The sequence below is a fragment of the Patella vulgata genome, chromosome 7, assembly GCF_932274485.2.
Source record: "Patella vulgata chromosome 7, xgPatVulg1.2, whole genome shotgun sequence".
NCBI lineage: Eukaryota > Metazoa > Mollusca > Gastropoda > Patellidae > Patella > Patella vulgata.
Window position 1 is genome coordinate 16,893,474 of NC_065885.2, and position 17,743 is coordinate 16,911,216.

Consider the following 17,743-nt stretch of genomic DNA (forward strand, 5'->3'; position numbering starts at 1 on the left):
AAAAAGTGAAGCATAACTTTGTGCTTACTTTTAAGAATTTTCTAGGAATCGGGCCTGGAATGAACTTTCTCGGCCAATGCAAGGATGGAACACCCGACCTCCAGGCTGGCGAGCCAGCGTCTTACCCACTTAGTCACCGTGACCCCCCATCTATACCGAGGTATCAACTGAATGGGAACCAAAACAAAAAGAAACAAAGTAATACTTAAGAACTGTATAGATTAATAGTGTACTGAACAACCAAGCAGGGGGCGTAAACAATTATAGATTTGTCTATGTTTATTAGTGCTAGAATTATTGATTTGATCAAACAATGTTTCAAAAGTCAGCTTGCTACGTTTCTTTTATTTTTCCATTTTTATATTATTCTGTGCGTATTATCAATATTATGGATAATTTTACTGTCAATTTTCCCCACCCGGTCTTCGCCACTGGTGTAATACAACGCATTTATTACGGGTTAATATTCCAATCCTTGTCATCATTTGTATATCATGCCTCACAGTAATACGTATTATATTAGCGCAATAGCCTTCACTATTCTTATTTTCTCATATTTTGTTATTCTTTATAAATTTTAGAAAAGACAAATATTTAAGGCATCAATAATATTAGAATTAACTTCCGGATAATCCCGTGAAATATTAACTGTTTTGAATTTACCATTATAATTATTGGGATAATATGCATCCAGATAAAATTAATAATTCTTACCTTAATTTTTCAATGTTCACTAACCCTTACGGTAGATATGCCAAATTTAAAAAATACCAATAAAATTACAGGTGATACTATTAGACTAGGACACGACATTCAACTTTCCTTTTAACCAGGTTTATAAACTTTTGTCCCATTCATTTACGACATATATCTCTTACTTGAGCACGGTTACACATCGGTTATGTTACCACAAAATTATGCCTAAATACCAGGATTCCCATATTTTTTTCTGATGTTGTAATTAAATTAGCCCAGTTCCTATTTTGTATTCCGATAAATATCCTTTTATTTTATGTATATATGTATCTTTATTTTTTATTTTATGTATGTATGTATCTATATTTTTGGAAGGTTTATGTTATTTTTACATTCAGCCATATTTTGATAATTGAAATTTTGAATTTTTCAACAAAATATTTTCACGGACGCGGGGTATTGTAACAGTGTGTATATTGAATAGAATATGTACCGATATTTTTATTTAATTCTTATGTATTTTATAGAATGTATATTTTATAATAGTTTAATTTAAATGTATATAATATGTTTATCAAAGACGCTGAATGAATAATCCCCTAATAAGCATAACACAGCCTTGACGTCATTACTCACATTGTCGTTACCTAACATATTAAACCAAAGGAGTCTAAATCTAGCCAATCAGAATTCGTATCGACAAATAGGCGTCTTTCGTAAATGGTCTTGCACCAATCAAAAATGAGCTAATCCTACACATGGCATGTTCATAGTTGCGGGACTTTTGGAAGATATAACTTTAACTTTATTTCTTTCTTCATACAATATAGTGAAATACAATAAATTAATATAATATAGATGTAAAAATATATGCAATTGATGTGTTATTGAGAACGGCCTAAAATGTACATCTCGTTTGTGGTGCGAAAGTGAAAGATATAAACAAAAACTGAACTTAATTTAATATTGTGTAAAGGCTGCACATAAAGCTTACAAACCTATACAAATTATATATTATAATATAATATTATTTTGAAAGAGAACAAATGCATCCCTTACGTTTTGTGTTGGTAAGTAAAAGATATAAGCCAAGATTATTCAATTCTTTGATATTTTGTACAAATAATAACCGAAAAAATTTAAACAGATTTGGGTTAATAAAATAGTAAGATTTTATATATATTTTCCTGTAATCATATATGCATATAAATATTACATAATCTACAAATTCTATTTACAAGCTCTATTTTATCAATACGATCAGTTTCTATACACAAATTGTAGGTAGTAAACGCATTCTACATATTAATCTTTGATAATTATAATATATAGGTTTTCTTAAATAATATTGAAGATCAAAATGAGAAATAATATGCTGATATAGTATACCTTTAGCTGACTGGCAAATATCTTATGTACATTTCTGTTTCAAAAATGTCGAAATTTCTATTTTTGACAGTAGGAAGATAGGGTTTATTATAATTAAAATGTTCCCAAATCTACCCCAATGCAATTGAATACAACTCGATTTTTACATTGGCCAACCATTCATCATTAATCATCAGCATTTTATTTAAACACGACTTTAACAATTCATTTTCAGTACATAATAATTTTAAAAAATATTTAAAAATGTGTATTTGTCTTTGAATATACAATAGGTATCGATCCAATTCATGCTATTGTTAGTGGACTGTTTTACGCCTAACAAACGTTTACAAATGTTTAAATGTAAGTTTTCTATGTCATAAGCTTTATGGAATCCCCAAATTTCAGATCCGTAAGTCAAAATACTATTTACATTAATATAAAAAATCTTTAATTTCGTTTCGAAATTAAAAAATAATTTTCATTGTCTACTATTTCTATATTGTTATTGCCAAATTTCCAAGTTTCATTTCCAGATATTTTACCCCCATTTCGAAACAGAGAGTCTAAAATATTTTGTGGACCGTCGGGTGTAGCCTTATCATCAGCATATAAGAGAAACAGAAAACTAGGGGACTACAGTTATCTGATTGCAAATGAGATTCAACATCATTAACAAATATTGAAAATAATACAGGCCACAATCAAGGTTGAAGGCTGACGACACCTCGCCATTTAACTTGACACAAAATTTGACTTTATCATAGGGTGGGCGAATACCTTCTTTAATTATTTTATACCAAAGATTTGATCTTGAAATCAAGTCATAAGCGCGTTTATAATCTACACGACAAACATATAATCTTTTCTTAGACTTGAGTGGACGATCTATTAGCGTTTGTAGAACAAATACAGCATCAACTGTTGAAAAGGATTTTCTAAAACTAAACTTGACATTAAAATTTTAGCCATACAGCTCAAAATAGTAATACCTATATAATTTTCAGGATTGGTGGGATCACCTCTATCATCTAGAAAAATATTTTGCGAATATAAGTCTGGATGCATTGTCAACATTTGAGAATAATAGATCATCGGCTAGATCTGTGGTTCTCAACCTTTTTTTGCCAACGGCACACCTTAGAACACATGAAAAAACAACGGCACACCTAGCTAAATATATATGAAAAATTTTTGAATTTTGCAAAATAAAAAGATGGGAAGTCAGACGGAATACAACCTTAGACAGAGAATAGTCATAGACACATATAATGACTCAATCTAAATAAAGAAAACACAGCTATGAACTTCTCAGTAGACACCAGTGAATACTCGTATGGGATCACTGTTTTTTCGCATTTTCTTAATGTGCCGTTCAAAATTTCGCGGCACACTTGTTGAGAATCACTAAGGGAGGTAACTAGTCCTAAACAAGATGTTGACGCCCATGAAATTAATTTAAGAATGCCATTTCAAAAAATCAATTTGATTGTATTGCCAGTTCAATATCTAACACTCTTAATTTCTCTCTTCATGGGCCATATATATGTTTTTTTTAAAAATTAATCATATTTCGTCGCCATGATTCATGTTTGTTTATATTAATGCAAGAATTATGGGATTTATTTTGGGAAGGGGCTCCTACTTGACTTGGCCAAAGATACTGGATAATCAACCACATTAAAAATCAAACTCCCGGTTACGCATGGGCAATGGACTTTCCGTCAAATATTGACAACGGTCCCAGACCCTCCGTACGTTGAAGACTAGGAGACCCTGGGTGACCGAGACTAGGATCACCCTTCTTATAAACGGGTACGATATTACCCACACACCATGCAGATGGAAAACAATCACTATTTAATATACTATTCAAAAAAAGTAGGGGATATTTGATTTTTAAGTGTTATTAAAGTCACCTTATGAAACTGACGAAGAAACAAATGACAAAATGAAATGAAGTTCACATTCATCGATTTATTCCAAATGATCGTTAGACTAAGTAAGGCACAGACTGACCATTATAAGGGTAAAATGATACCCGGGGTCAAACAGCAAAGTTACCACAGCATCACAACCAAGTCAGTAACGGGTAAATCCTCCTCTGTTTGCCAAACAAGCATTGATCCGACGTGGCATACTCCTAATGAGACGTCTAAGGTCATTTTGGTCCAGATTGTCCCATTCCTGTTGCAACGCAGCAGCTAGTTCTTATACATTGGCAGGACGTTGTTGACGTTGACGTAACCTCTGTCCAAGCATGTCCCAGAGGTCGGGACTCAGTGCTGGCCAAGGTAATGTGGTGATGTTCTGTTGTTGGAGGTAACCTGTAACGATCCTGGCCCTGTGACATCTTGCGTTGTCATCATGGAAGATGAAACGGCGGCCATGACGTCGTGCGAACGGCACAACATGGACTGCCAAGATGTTGTCCCGGTAGTACTGGCCTGTAACACGCCCTGCAACAACATGTAAAGCCGTTCTTCCAGCAACAGTGATGCCTCCCCACACCATAATAGAACCACCCCCAAATCGATCATGTCTGATGACGTTAACGTCTTGGAAGCGCTCGTTTCGACGACGCCACACCCTCCTACGTCTGTCCAAAAAATCAACAGTGAACCTTGACTCATCTGAAAACATCACATTGCTCCAGCGTCGATCAACTCTATCAACTCTCGATGCCATCTTATGTGTCGGATTGTCACTGGATTTGAATCCGATCTGCTGCTCAACGCTTAATGATGATTAAATCAAAAAGTGGATAATCGAGACATGTTTTTTATCGTACCGACTGTAGTAATGTTGACCGAGGCTAGGCCGAATAATCAGTCGCTAATATCTCGGTTCAAAGTGGAGTGGGGCAATTTGACTGAAATTTTAAGCATATTCCCTTTACATTATCTAGTTTTAACTATTATAGCGAGAACTGCCATCTATTTATCTGATCTTTCATAATGTATCTTTAATAAATGGAAAAGTGCGTTTATCGACGATATACTTGTTTATTTAAATATGTTTCAAGATAGATAATTAGTGTCTAAAATAGTTAAAAATGGTTCGCGCTAAAATAAACGGAAAAGTAACGAATATTTTACAATATATATATATTTAATAAGCCGAAAAGTACTATATATTTCTTAAAGAATTTTTTTATTTAGATTATTCGAGGGCCGAGGGGTTAAACCTGTTAACGACTGCTGTTAACGACTATGCTCAACATGCTTATTGTTATTGCACAGAAAACCCTCTCTTCTCTATAGTGTGCCATAACATTGAACATGTCTAGTTATTGCACGGTTAAGCTCCACCCAATCTACTAGAGGGAAAACAATCTGCTTATTCAACGAAAAGAACAAAGGAAGATTTCCCATCCATGTTACAAATTCTATTATCTATTAATGCTTATTGCTATCTATGGAATAAAGATCTAATAGTTTTATATTGAATTAATTCAACATCAGTAACGTTACTGGTAGCTCTATTAAAGTTTAAACGCCTATTTTACATTATTGTGAAATTATATATATATTTTAGCTTAAAATATATATAATTTCACAATAATGTATATACATGCATAGGTTGGTGTAGCTTAATAATTACACAATAATGTAAAATAGGCATTTCTCTTATATTTCAATAAGATAAAAACCAACAACATCAGTTTTACAATACATGTATCTACCCTCTCAAGGGTTATGCCTATGTAGTTGTTTGGTACTTATGTTTGTCCTTTGTGGAGAGAATAAAAGAATTCCTGCATATTTCAGAAAATATACACTGTAAAAATGGGTGTAATTAAAAACTATAAGCAGTGTTAATTAAGTATAAACTTTACACCACAGCTAGCGTTTCTTTTAAATGTAATACCTTTCCAAGGGTAACCAACAAAAAGAACTACACCTAACAAGTGTAACCGATATTCATGACTACTGAACACCTGAATAGGTGTAATTGTGGGGTGTTTTAGATAAGCAACACCACTACCAGTGTTATACTGCATTTCATTTACGCCAAAGGGTGTAACTATTATTGGTGAATAATCATAGAACATCGTTAATTTTTACAGCGTTTATTGGGTTGCAAAAGTGTAATCGATATTTATGAGTACTGAACACCAGGATAGGTGTAATTGTAGCCGCTAAAGGGTGTTTGGGATGCGCTACCCCACTACAAGCGTTTTATTGCATTTACACCAACAGGTGTAATTATTATAGGGAAACATTCCTCCGAATCAGGTGTCAATTTTACACCGTATCTTGCGTTACAAAAGAATTTGTGTACTCCAATTTGAGTGTATTTTGTAAAATATGACGTTGATTGCATTAGTAACACAACACAACTATAACTATAATTTTAGAGTGTTTACTCATAACGAGTAAAGTATAGATTTGTTTAGCTTGTATACACTTAAAGACGTGTAAATGTTCCAAAATATTACGAAGTACAATATCTTAATTACTAATTCTTAATTCCGACGAGGTGCATAAATAAATAAACCACATTATTCAGCTAAGATGTAAGGATATGTGTATTAATTTTTCATCGTGATTTGTATTCATTGTAAAGTAATACAGATTGTCTAATTGCCCAACAGCAGTTGAATTTGAATTAGTCTAATGGGTATTTGTCAATTTAATGTCGTTGTAAAATGAAGCCGACGGTCTATAAGTAATCTGGGTCGGGCTAGACGCGCTATAGGCCTACTAATCAGGCTATCATAGAAACCGATAGCCAATTTCAAGTTTGCTGAACTTAGAAGTCGTTGGCTTGAAATAAATACCCATCAAAACAAATTACACTCGCGTTGGTGTAACGATTAAAATGGAAGTGTAATTTACAAAACATCCTAGGGGGGGGGGGGGTAATGCTTAATCTACACCAGGTAGGTTACAGTACTAGAAATGGCAACTAGTTTCCACCTGAATTGGTGTAATACTAATTGGGTGTTATCGGTTTACACCACTAAAGGCTTTGAGTTACCCCTATTTAGGTGGAAACTAGTTTCAACCCGAAATGGTGCAAACTATCTTAATACTACCAGATGATAAGATTAACCTCGTTTTAAACAGGATTTCATTGATTGATTACATTTTTAAATGGTGTCGTAAGCGGAGATTAACCGTTACGTTGACGTCATACTCCCGGAAATTTTAGATCGAGGCTTCTTTATTTAGGCTTCAGCTGTCATAGAAATTATAAATTAGATCTTTATTTACACAACAAGCACAAAATCAACTCTGTAGACACACGGATGGCTTGGATTCGGCTTGGATTTAAACATAATTTCATTGATTGATTAAATTTTTTCATTGATTGGCGTCGTAAGCGGAGATTAACCGTTACGTTGACGTCATACTCCCGGAAGTTTTAGATCGAGGCTAAATGATAGAGTGTACGAAGCGAGGCCGCTGTTGATATACGGCCTTGATATTATGTTTAGTTATGGTTAAAATGAGAGTTTGGATGTCGGTATTATACGCTCTTTTGCCACTTGCGTTTACAGAAAAAATATGGAAATTGATAAACATCGCAGCTAACATCACCCCAGTTGAATTGCAGCCCCATTGGATCACTGTTTCCTATTTGTCTGCTTCGGGAGTTACGTAGGCCTACCCCAGTTACTACAGTACAAGAGTACACGCAGACTAACAAGAAGTCGGCTATAATTATGCCTCATTGATTCGGTCCATTCCTTTCAAACTTTCGCTTCTTATCTATATATTAAAAGTCTTATTTTTAATTTGTAGTAAAAATGAATGTGATAGGAATTGAACCGAATAGGCTAACGGTACTACAGCCATTGAAAACGTTACTTGATAATCGAGATTATGTAGGTGGCGTTAACGCCTGTCAATCAAATGATCGGCCATTTCCGGAGACGGTGAAGAGAAAGTTGACTCCTATTTCTAGTCAAAAATTACAATGGTGATAACTTTGTTCAGAATAAAGTAATTTGACTGAAATTTCAATATATTCTTCTTTCATCATCTATTTTTGAACTGTTGTAGCAAGAATGGCCAACTCTCATTAAAATCTCCCATAATGCATCTTTAAGTTAAAGAATTTTAAATACTGATCAGTTATGAATATTTATTTATTCATTTATATTCAAAGATACGGTATGCCAGTTTTGGTATATATATATATATACTGGATACTGGATACTCAGAAAAATACCAACGGGGCATACGTAATGCAAAAAATGTAAAGGGTTAAGCTAATGTCTGTCTCCTCGAGTGACGCAAGGGGCGCTTGATCTAATGGTTAACGGTTTTGAGAACAGTGATAACTTTGTTCAGAATAAAGTAATTTGACTGAAATTTCAATATATTCTTCTTTCATCATCTATTTTTGAACTGTTGTAGCAAGAATGGCCAACTCTCATTAAAATCTCCCATAATGCATCTTTAAGTTAAAGAATTTTAAATACTGGTCAGTTATGAATATTTATTTATTCATTTATATTCAAAGATACGGTATGCCAGTTTTGGTGTATATATATATATATATATATATATATATATATATATATACTGGATACTGGATACTCAGAAAAATACCAACGGGGCATACGTAATGCAAAAAATGTAAAGGGTTAAGCTAATGTCTGTCTCCTCGAGTGACGCAAGGGGCGCTTGATCTAATGGTTAACGGTTTTGAGAACAGTAGACTCTGCGATTAAACGGCGGAAATAGAAGTTGGAAATCCCCGGAGGTCACGTGTTCGATCCCTGCATAGGCCGAGCGAGTTCGTCGGGATTTTCTGACGTGGTTTCCGTAGTCGTGCAGGGTGGAGGGCCTAACAAAGACATCTGTCTAGTCGTTCAGATGGGGCGATTAACCGTGCCCGTAAAAGATACCTTGGCAGTTGGAATTCGATATAAGAGTAGGCCATAGTGCCGTTGTCCGGGCAAAATTTCACACATAGCACACTGTATGGCGTATGTCCGTCTTTATTAGCCTAGTCGCAGCAGAACGTTAAACCCATTTCATTTCATTTCTGATCCAGGAATTTACCTTGGCTTTGATATTTGTGGTAAATGGACAACGACTAACGACAGATATAGGGTGAAAATGAATTCTCCCTCAATTAAGGCACGTGATGAAAAAAGATTCTCGCCGCATGGGGTAGTTAGTTGTCTTCCGATTAATTAGTTTTCAGCACACTGATCAGCAGTGAAATTCCGCTAGGCCGCTACAATCACTGATAAGGCTGACATCGATGCAACTTAATGAGCCAGAAATATTAACTTTTTTCCTGCAACAAATTAAATTCTAAAACATTTTTTTTATGTAATGGAAAAATAAATAAAGGCGTTTGACGTATTTGTAGGTAAAAATTATTTCCTATTTAGTGTAAATGGGTATTAAAATGACTAAAAGGCAGCATTCCGCCCGAAGCAGTAATGTCTTATGTAAACAATGCACGCGCCATTCAGCCAATGATTGACGAAGCGTGCTGTGACGGCACATGTTAAGGCAGTCATCTTTGACAGAAATATTACTACTAGACTCGTAATTCTCTGTGAAACAGATTGGGATTTCAGGCAGATAAATTAGCTTTAGTAGCACCTAGCTCAAATATATCATCAAATCACACAGTTTGTAAGAAGGAAAGCATCTCCAACGAAGATTCTACGGAATGGGTTTTCATTTCAATTTCATCAATATCTGACTCTGGAATAGGAGTATTATGGAATAAGTTTGAAAAATGATTTTCCTATCACGGAGACAACAATACAAACATTATCAAAATAGGGATTATCATTTGCGACAGAATAACCAAATTTCTAATGCTCTTTAGGATTACGCGTTTCTAACCCAAGAAGTTGTAATAATATATCTGGTTAAATAATTCTTGTGATAGTCTGCAGAGGATGCCCATTTTTTTATTCATTATTTTGTAAATACTATACAGAATTGAACCACTTTGGATTGATATTCCTATAAGAGATTCAACTTTCACAATATGTAATAGCAATCCGTCAAATGGCGACCAGATACTTTAAATATGAGATTTATGGAAATTGTCAAGACGATGACACTCGTAAGCTGTCGTAGCTGTGGAGTGGATTTCATCTTTGCTAATGCTAGTCTAGCGTGGCACGTTCACTCGCAATGTTCTTGTCTTTTTCTTTCTTTTTATTTGGCGAGGGGTGTATTATGCCTCGTTGCCATTGCCGTTAACCCGAATTCTTCGGGCCCGTTGGATGTCTTCATTTCGGTCGTGCGCGTCACATTTAATTGTCTGGGACACTATTTGTCATTGACCTTGATTCGTTTAAATTTATTCCCTGTTTCTTTAAACCACAGCATACCAAGAGGGATGTAAACTGTGTCTTGTAACCTTGTTTAACACGACTGTTCATGATACCATAAATAAAGGGATTGTAACAACTATTCGCATAACCAAGCAGCAGGGTAAACATATCAAACGCCTGTGGCAAATATTCTTTCGCAAAAACAGACAGAAACATAGCCACACAAAACGGTAACCATGACAACACGAATACTAATATCATCACTAATAAGGTAGTTGTGAGTCGAAGTTCTTCAAGGCGTCTTTTCTCTATTTGGAGTGGTCTGTTTTTGACGGCGACTACATTTTTTGTAACCGTGTGATGTACATTCACAGAATTAATAGCAATGTTGTTGACGTTAGAAGTTGTATTAGAAGGTATTGCACTGGAATGTAATGCACTGGAATGTAATACTGTCCGCGCACTGCGGCGGTATTTTCTAAAAATTAAACAATAGGACACCGTCATGACGGAACAGGGGCCACCAAAGCACACCCCGACCATGAAAAACGTGTAGGAAATAGAAGCTGGCCATTCACTGAAACAGAAAGACTGATTTGGAAGATAGCTATACACTCCCCATCCCACTAAAGGAGGCGTTGCTAATGCCGACGAGAATAGCCATATACCTGAAAGAAGAAATGGTACCAACATAATCAAAAGGCAATATATAATCGATCACTTAATAAAGTTATTCACAAGTGACATCGATTGAATGGTATTGATTAATTAGAAATATAAGAACAGGCAGATCGAAACATTAGAGACTTTTGGCAAGCGTAAATTTCTGGTCCGTATCGCGTATCCGTATGGATTTTGCGTGTGACGTCATCAATGTGTGTGCATTTCTATTACTTGATACGTCACACGGATACGGCAGCACGTATCGAACAGCTTTCATACGGAAAAAGTCCGTATATCATTGTCGTGTCCTTTTAACGTCTTTTTTGCTACTTTTAGACGCTGAAATGTTGTATCGTAGCGTTTTTATGAATCTGTGTGCATTCCAGAACACGAAGGTGTATATTTGATGTGATTTGAACCATGATGGTTGATCTACGTGCTAAATTTAGGGAACGGAACCTTGCAATTCTGTAAATGATTTTATTCTGTGGTAAAAACTTTCTGAAATGATACATTAGTGAAACCAAAAATTGCAGTCGAGTCGAAGATTTTTAATAAGATTCGACATTATTTTTTTTAATAGCTCAGCGACTGTCGGGCGACTTTATTCCCTCCGGGAAATTGTCGGCTCTAATAGGCACTTGACTAGTACTGATTGTGATCTTGGTAGATATCTGCCATCATGCTGTTATAGAACTAAGCTCAGTTGATCGACGCACACATACGCGACGCGAAAATCTACCAAAACTCTAAAACTACACTGACGCAACGTATCACGTATACGATACGAATACGTGATACGGATGGGAAAATTCCGCTTGCCAAAAGTCTCTATTGTTTACGGGTCAATAGCATTCGTTTTACCTTTGACAGCCATTACGGGTGTACGGCTCGTGCAGAAACCTAAAACGACTACATCTTAACGATGGAGCGATAGCTCTAACTAAAATTGTGCATACAGTCTAATTATTTTTATTGACTGGCGTAGATTTCTAATAACATTTCAGTGATGCAGGACAGAGGGCCTGACAAGGACAGCTGTCTAGTCCTTCGGATGGTACTAAAAACCAATGTCCCGTGTATACATTAGAATGCACCTAAAAGATCCCTTGGCAGTTGGAATTCGATATAAGAGTAGGCGATAGTGCCGCTGCCCGGGCAAAATTTCCCTCATAGCACACTGTATGACTTATGCCCGTCTTCATTAGCCCAGCATAGGAGCAGTACAGTGGGACGTTAAACCCCATTTCATTTCATTTCATTTCTAATAACATTTCACAGAACATCATATTATATATCGCTCTGATGCCCACACGTTTTCCAATTTCGTTTCAGAATGATAATGGATAAAAAATATAATCTCTATTTTTAATAGAAATTCACCCCGAGAATAGTAATTTTAGTATGAGCTTATCCATAAAACATGACACAACTAATTAATTAGACATCAGTCTGAAATGTGACTCCTTTGAAAAAATTCATAAGACGTCACATAGATTCTTCATTAGAATATAATCTCACATGCTCTTGCATTTGTAAACTTGAGCTTCCCGTACATAGAAAGAGTGTAGTACTTGAAGTACATACATACATGTAGGTTGCCAGGCAACGAAACACACTCTCACCAGTTCTAAACCACACACACACAAATTTTAAAAATTTAACTAAACCTCATAATTTAAGGGGCTAACAATATTTCGTAACAAAGAGGAACAACTTTAGAATTTATAATCGAAACTTGTTGAAGATAATTAAATGAGCTAAATCCCTATTCTTTGGCACCTAGAAATGAACACAAATGGGTCGGAACGCATGGAATAGGAATGTGTATAAACTGATTTACATTCAATCGTTTCTGTTTTTACCGTAATTTCTAATCTGTTAGTTCGGCAGTCTTTGGCGTCTGGTTATTCCTGTCTACACCGTTAGTATTCTCCTGTGGTGTATGTTTAGCCTCGTTCACCGAGTCGCTTCATTACAAATGGCACTCGAAAGCATTCTGGCACGCGATTCGTGTGCCGATTTTTAAATTTTCATTATGCCTTAAATATTGGATACTGAAAGTCCATCTATTCAGCGTAAGATAGCAACATCAATGTTGATTTAAAATGACTAATACGTCTTGTTTGCAATGTCGAAGACTGTGGATGATACTGAGTAGCTAAGTCGCTAACTCAATATCATCCAAAGTCTTCGACATTGAACACGAATTATATGTCAATTTAAATCAACATTGATGTTGTGGTCTTACCGGGAAAAGATGGGCTTTTGATATCCAATATTTAAGACGCAATAAACACTTTACTATTGGTACATGAATCGTGTACCATAATGCGTTTCAGCGCAATTTGTACCAAGGGACTCGAAGAACGAGGCTAGACATATTTCACGAGCCATGTCAAACGGTGACGACATATTCTTATCTGGAGAGCATGCACAATAAATAATATCGGTGTAGACTGGAATAACCAGACGCTAGAGATTGCTATTCGATTGAGACTTCTGGCGTATTTCGCCGAACATAACTGATTTGAAATTAGAGTAAAAATGGAAACGATTGAATGTAAATCAGTTTATATACATTCATACTACATTATTATATGCGTTGCAACACTTCTGTGTCAATTTCTAGGTCCCAAATATTAGCGATTTAGCTCCTTTAAGTAATTACTTGATAACACATGTACGCCTCCTCTTTAGAATATTTTCATCTAGGTCGATATGCCAGAGAAAAATAATGTTTATAATGGCATCTAAGCTAGCTTCAAACCAATAACTTTAACATCAAATTTGTTGAAAAAAGATGTATATTAACTAACAAAAAAAATAACATGAATGTTTGGTCACATAACCAATATCTGGCCGTCATATTATCCATGCCATCCGTTGATCAGTCCGTCCGTCAACAATTGGCTTGTGAACACGATTAGAGGCTACAGCTTTTTACGATCTTTTTCAAATTTGGTGTGAAGCATTGTGGTCATAAGAGGAGGAAGTCTATCGATATTCCTTTCCAGAGTTATGCCCCCCGTTTGTAAACACCTTGTAGGCATGATAAATTTCGTGGGGGTCATGAGAAGACCAATCAGCGTACTGAAACTTTCCGTTACGGTGTCACTACCTCCTCGCGCATATAACCTGTAAACAAGATAGAGGATATAATTTTCAACGGATCATTTTCAAATGTTTTCGGAAGCATTTGGGTCATGAGAAGACGAACTCTATCGAACCCTAAGATAATCAGTTGGATGCATTGGGGTGATCAGGGGACGAACCCTATCAATAATCAATATTTGGCGACTTTTTGTTCCGGAGTTGCACCCCCTCTCCTTTTCCGGAGTTTCCCCCTTTTCAGATCTCCATAGAGGTTTTTCAAATATGATATTGAGTGCTCCGCGACATTCCCTTCCAATGACCAGAATATGTCCTTTTTTCACTATTGAGGCAAGGGTCCAATGCATGCTTAATCCGACCCTGGACATGGGGTGTTTTACACCAACTTGTGAACCTACCTAATATAATCAAGAAAACATTTCTCTTCGTGTAGATTTTCTTATATCGCTGACCTGTGCACACTTTATAGTACCTGTTAATACTTATTGCACCCAGTGACATAACACTGGCCACAAACGTCACCATGTTGATAAATCCTGCCAATTTACACACGTCATCACTGAATACCCAATCCCCCCTAAATATAGTATAACACGTGATCGGCATGGCCAATGACACAAGAACGTCAGCTGCAGATAAACACAAAATCAAATAGTTGGCTTCTGTTTTCAATTCCCGCGTTCTACATATAACTACCCATAGCGATATATTAGCTACCAGTGCAACAACGCAGATCACTGATAGAACAAGACCTTCAATAATTCTGTTGACCAAAATTTTACCGTCAAGAGTAACGTTCCCGGAAATAGAAGTCGTCACATTGTCCACCATATTGGATTAGTCCATTGATTCTCAACAAGCTTTTCGATTCCCTCCCTTCTATCAAAACACTATTTTACAGACTTGTATCTTTAAAGAGAGAGGTGTGTCTTTACAAGAAAGCACACTATTGATCGAACACTTCCAGGCGGGTTTAAAACTTAAACGCCAATACGATGTAATCAACCTTCATATAAACAGTTTCTACTATGACGTATAGTTGTATACACACATTCAAAATATCACTAGTCGTTCATTGAATGATTGTTTAAATTGTTTTCCGGTCATATTAAGAATCCATTCATTAAAACTAAAAGCATTAATAGACCTCAACAATTATGCGCCTCTTGTGCTCATTGCAGCAAGATTCGGTCTTTTTTTGTGCATCAAACATATTAAGAGTAGGCATGTACCATTAACTGTATACAAATTTATGGTTGACAGCAAATGTTTTCCCTTTAACTATCTTAACCATTCATGTCAAATCTCGGGAGCACATCATTTGTGTTAAAATCTGAAACCACCTCATGCCTGGGATATAAAAATGACATGGACTAAGATTCGTGTGAATAAATGTGTTCCGGGGGCAATTTGAACTCAAATTATGTCCACCAATCTCTACTGAATTTAAATTATTTGATGAGACTCCATTTCGCCTGCTTCTTCTATAACATTTCTTTCAGTCAGGTTTTCACATGCTTCAATCATCGGTATATAACTCCATTGACAGTACGTGTTTACACTTTTCAGTCACGTTTGATCCACAACAAAGCAATACACTTTGCTTTCTCCATCCATAAAGGGAGATAAGAATTATCTATTTGGCAAATGTCTTGACTGGATCGTTTACAACCTGAAAATAAATTTGAAAATATTATATCTGTTAGGATTATCTGGTGATGGAATTTAGCAAACGATAAAGAGTTATACGCTAAAAGGGCCAAACACTACTGATAAAAGGACTTACAATTGAGACTTCGTTTATTATCGTGGCAATAGTACGTGACAATCGAAAATATGAACTGTGAGTGGGGTTTCCTTCTGCCAATTTGTCTATTTCTTGTCAAAACTCCAATAATTTGACTGAAATTTTCAATATATTCAATTTTCACGATCTATCTTTGAACACTGACGTTACATAACGTAACATTTGCAGGTCTATAATATAAGATGAATCCCGGTGGACCATATTATGTGTAATATATTCTAGACATATTAAGATAATGTGAAATGTCAAGCTTCCTCTTTCAATTTACAAACATATAATATTACATTATAAAAACAGTTCTAAGTATTACAATTTTAGATTGTATTTCAATGTCCTCAATTAACTGATTTAGAAATTGAACAATTGAGATTATTTAACAAAAACATCCTGCAGGCTAAAGAAGCTGGAATTATGAGATTGTTGTCACTGCGGATATAATCCAGTATAATCTTTAGTACAAGAATGAACATAAATTACAAGACAACGAAATGTAAACCTGTTTAACTTAGATTTTTTTTTTCGACTTTTGACCTACTGAGGTGACCCAACAGTTCACTGACCTTTGACCTTTGCATATCTGATGACCCTGACGTCTACTTACAACTGATATTTAAGGTATCAATTTGAAACTTGGTAGGGATAAGGAACACGTTGGTGCCTTCAAAATAGCACATTAAAATTTTTTGTGATGGTTTCCGGAAACTTCCGGAAAAATACCAGGGACTTCCGATTTCCCCGAATATGAATAGTTCTCTCCATTTTAAAAATATACTAAAAATGAGATATTGTGGTGTTAGGCCTAGATAGTATCTTTCATTTCCAGATAACATTTCGATAACATTTTTAAGCGTTTGGCCGCCATTTTGGATTTTACAAAAAGCCTTAAAATCGTTTTCAGCAAAATCGATATTCGATTTTCGAAAACCTTTTCTGTTTTGTACCTACCCCAAATGGCAAGAGTTCTTAGGGAGCCGATTTTTGAATTTCGATTTTCTTTACTTCTGGTTTAACTTTGATTTTTTTTTTCAACTTTTGACCTATGAGGTGACCTAACAGTTCAATGACCTTTGACCTTTGCATATCTGATGAGCCCGACTTCTCCTAACAACTGATATTAAAAATGTTGGTCTTGAAGTATAACTTCCGGTTTTATTAAACATACATTATGCAAGAGCTAAATCTGCCTTTTGCAGGTCTGTCCGTAAGCCTGAAATTATCTAAATTATTAATTAGACATAATCAACTTATCCAGATCATAATTAACTCCTGATGTCATCGCTAGCCTGCGATATTTACTGGGTTTGAATCCGATCTGCTGCTCAACGCTCATTGGTGATTAAATCCAAAAATGGATAATCGAGACTATTTTTTTATCGTACCGACTCTAGTAATGATGATCGAGACTAGGCGTAAAATTCAAAAGCTAAGATCTCGGTTTACAGTGGATCAATTTGAATGAAATTTTCAGCAAATCCCCTTTAAATTATCTAGTTTTTCACTATTATAGTGAGAACTGCCATCCCATTATCTAATTTCCCATAATACCCCTTTAAGAGTTCAAAATAACAGGTTTTTCCACTCTAATAGTTCATGAGGTGATATTTGATTTTGGGGGCATAATACTAAAATATGCAAATGACTACGAAAAAGTCACTATAGAACCTAACAGAAGAAACATTTCCAGTTACATGTGACGCCCAAACGCACCAATAGCTACCGCATGGAATGTAGGTGATGCTTGGGATCATCATGGGGGTCCAACCCAAGATATGCACGACTCTGACTTTGAATGTTACAGTCATTGTGGTATTGAATTCCAGGGTGGAAACATC

At 35.6% G+C, this 17,743-nt stretch overlaps 1 protein-coding gene across 1 annotated transcript; it reads right to left on the bottom strand.

The window, feature by feature from the left end:
• Positions 1–9,967: 9,967 nt before the first annotated feature.
• Positions 9,968–15,101, bottom strand: LOC126828147 (octopamine receptor Oamb). The gene is made up of 2 exons (XM_050557746.1): positions 14,503–15,101; positions 9,968–10,995 (listed from the first exon to the last, which is right to left on the bottom strand). The coding sequence occupies exons 1-2, from the start codon at positions 14,933–14,935 to the stop codon at positions 10,307–10,309; spliced, it is 1,122 nt and encodes a 373-aa protein (XP_050413703.1). The 5' UTR covers positions 14,936–15,101; the 3' UTR covers positions 9,968–10,306.
• Between the last annotated feature and the right edge of the window lie 2,642 nt (positions 15,102–17,743).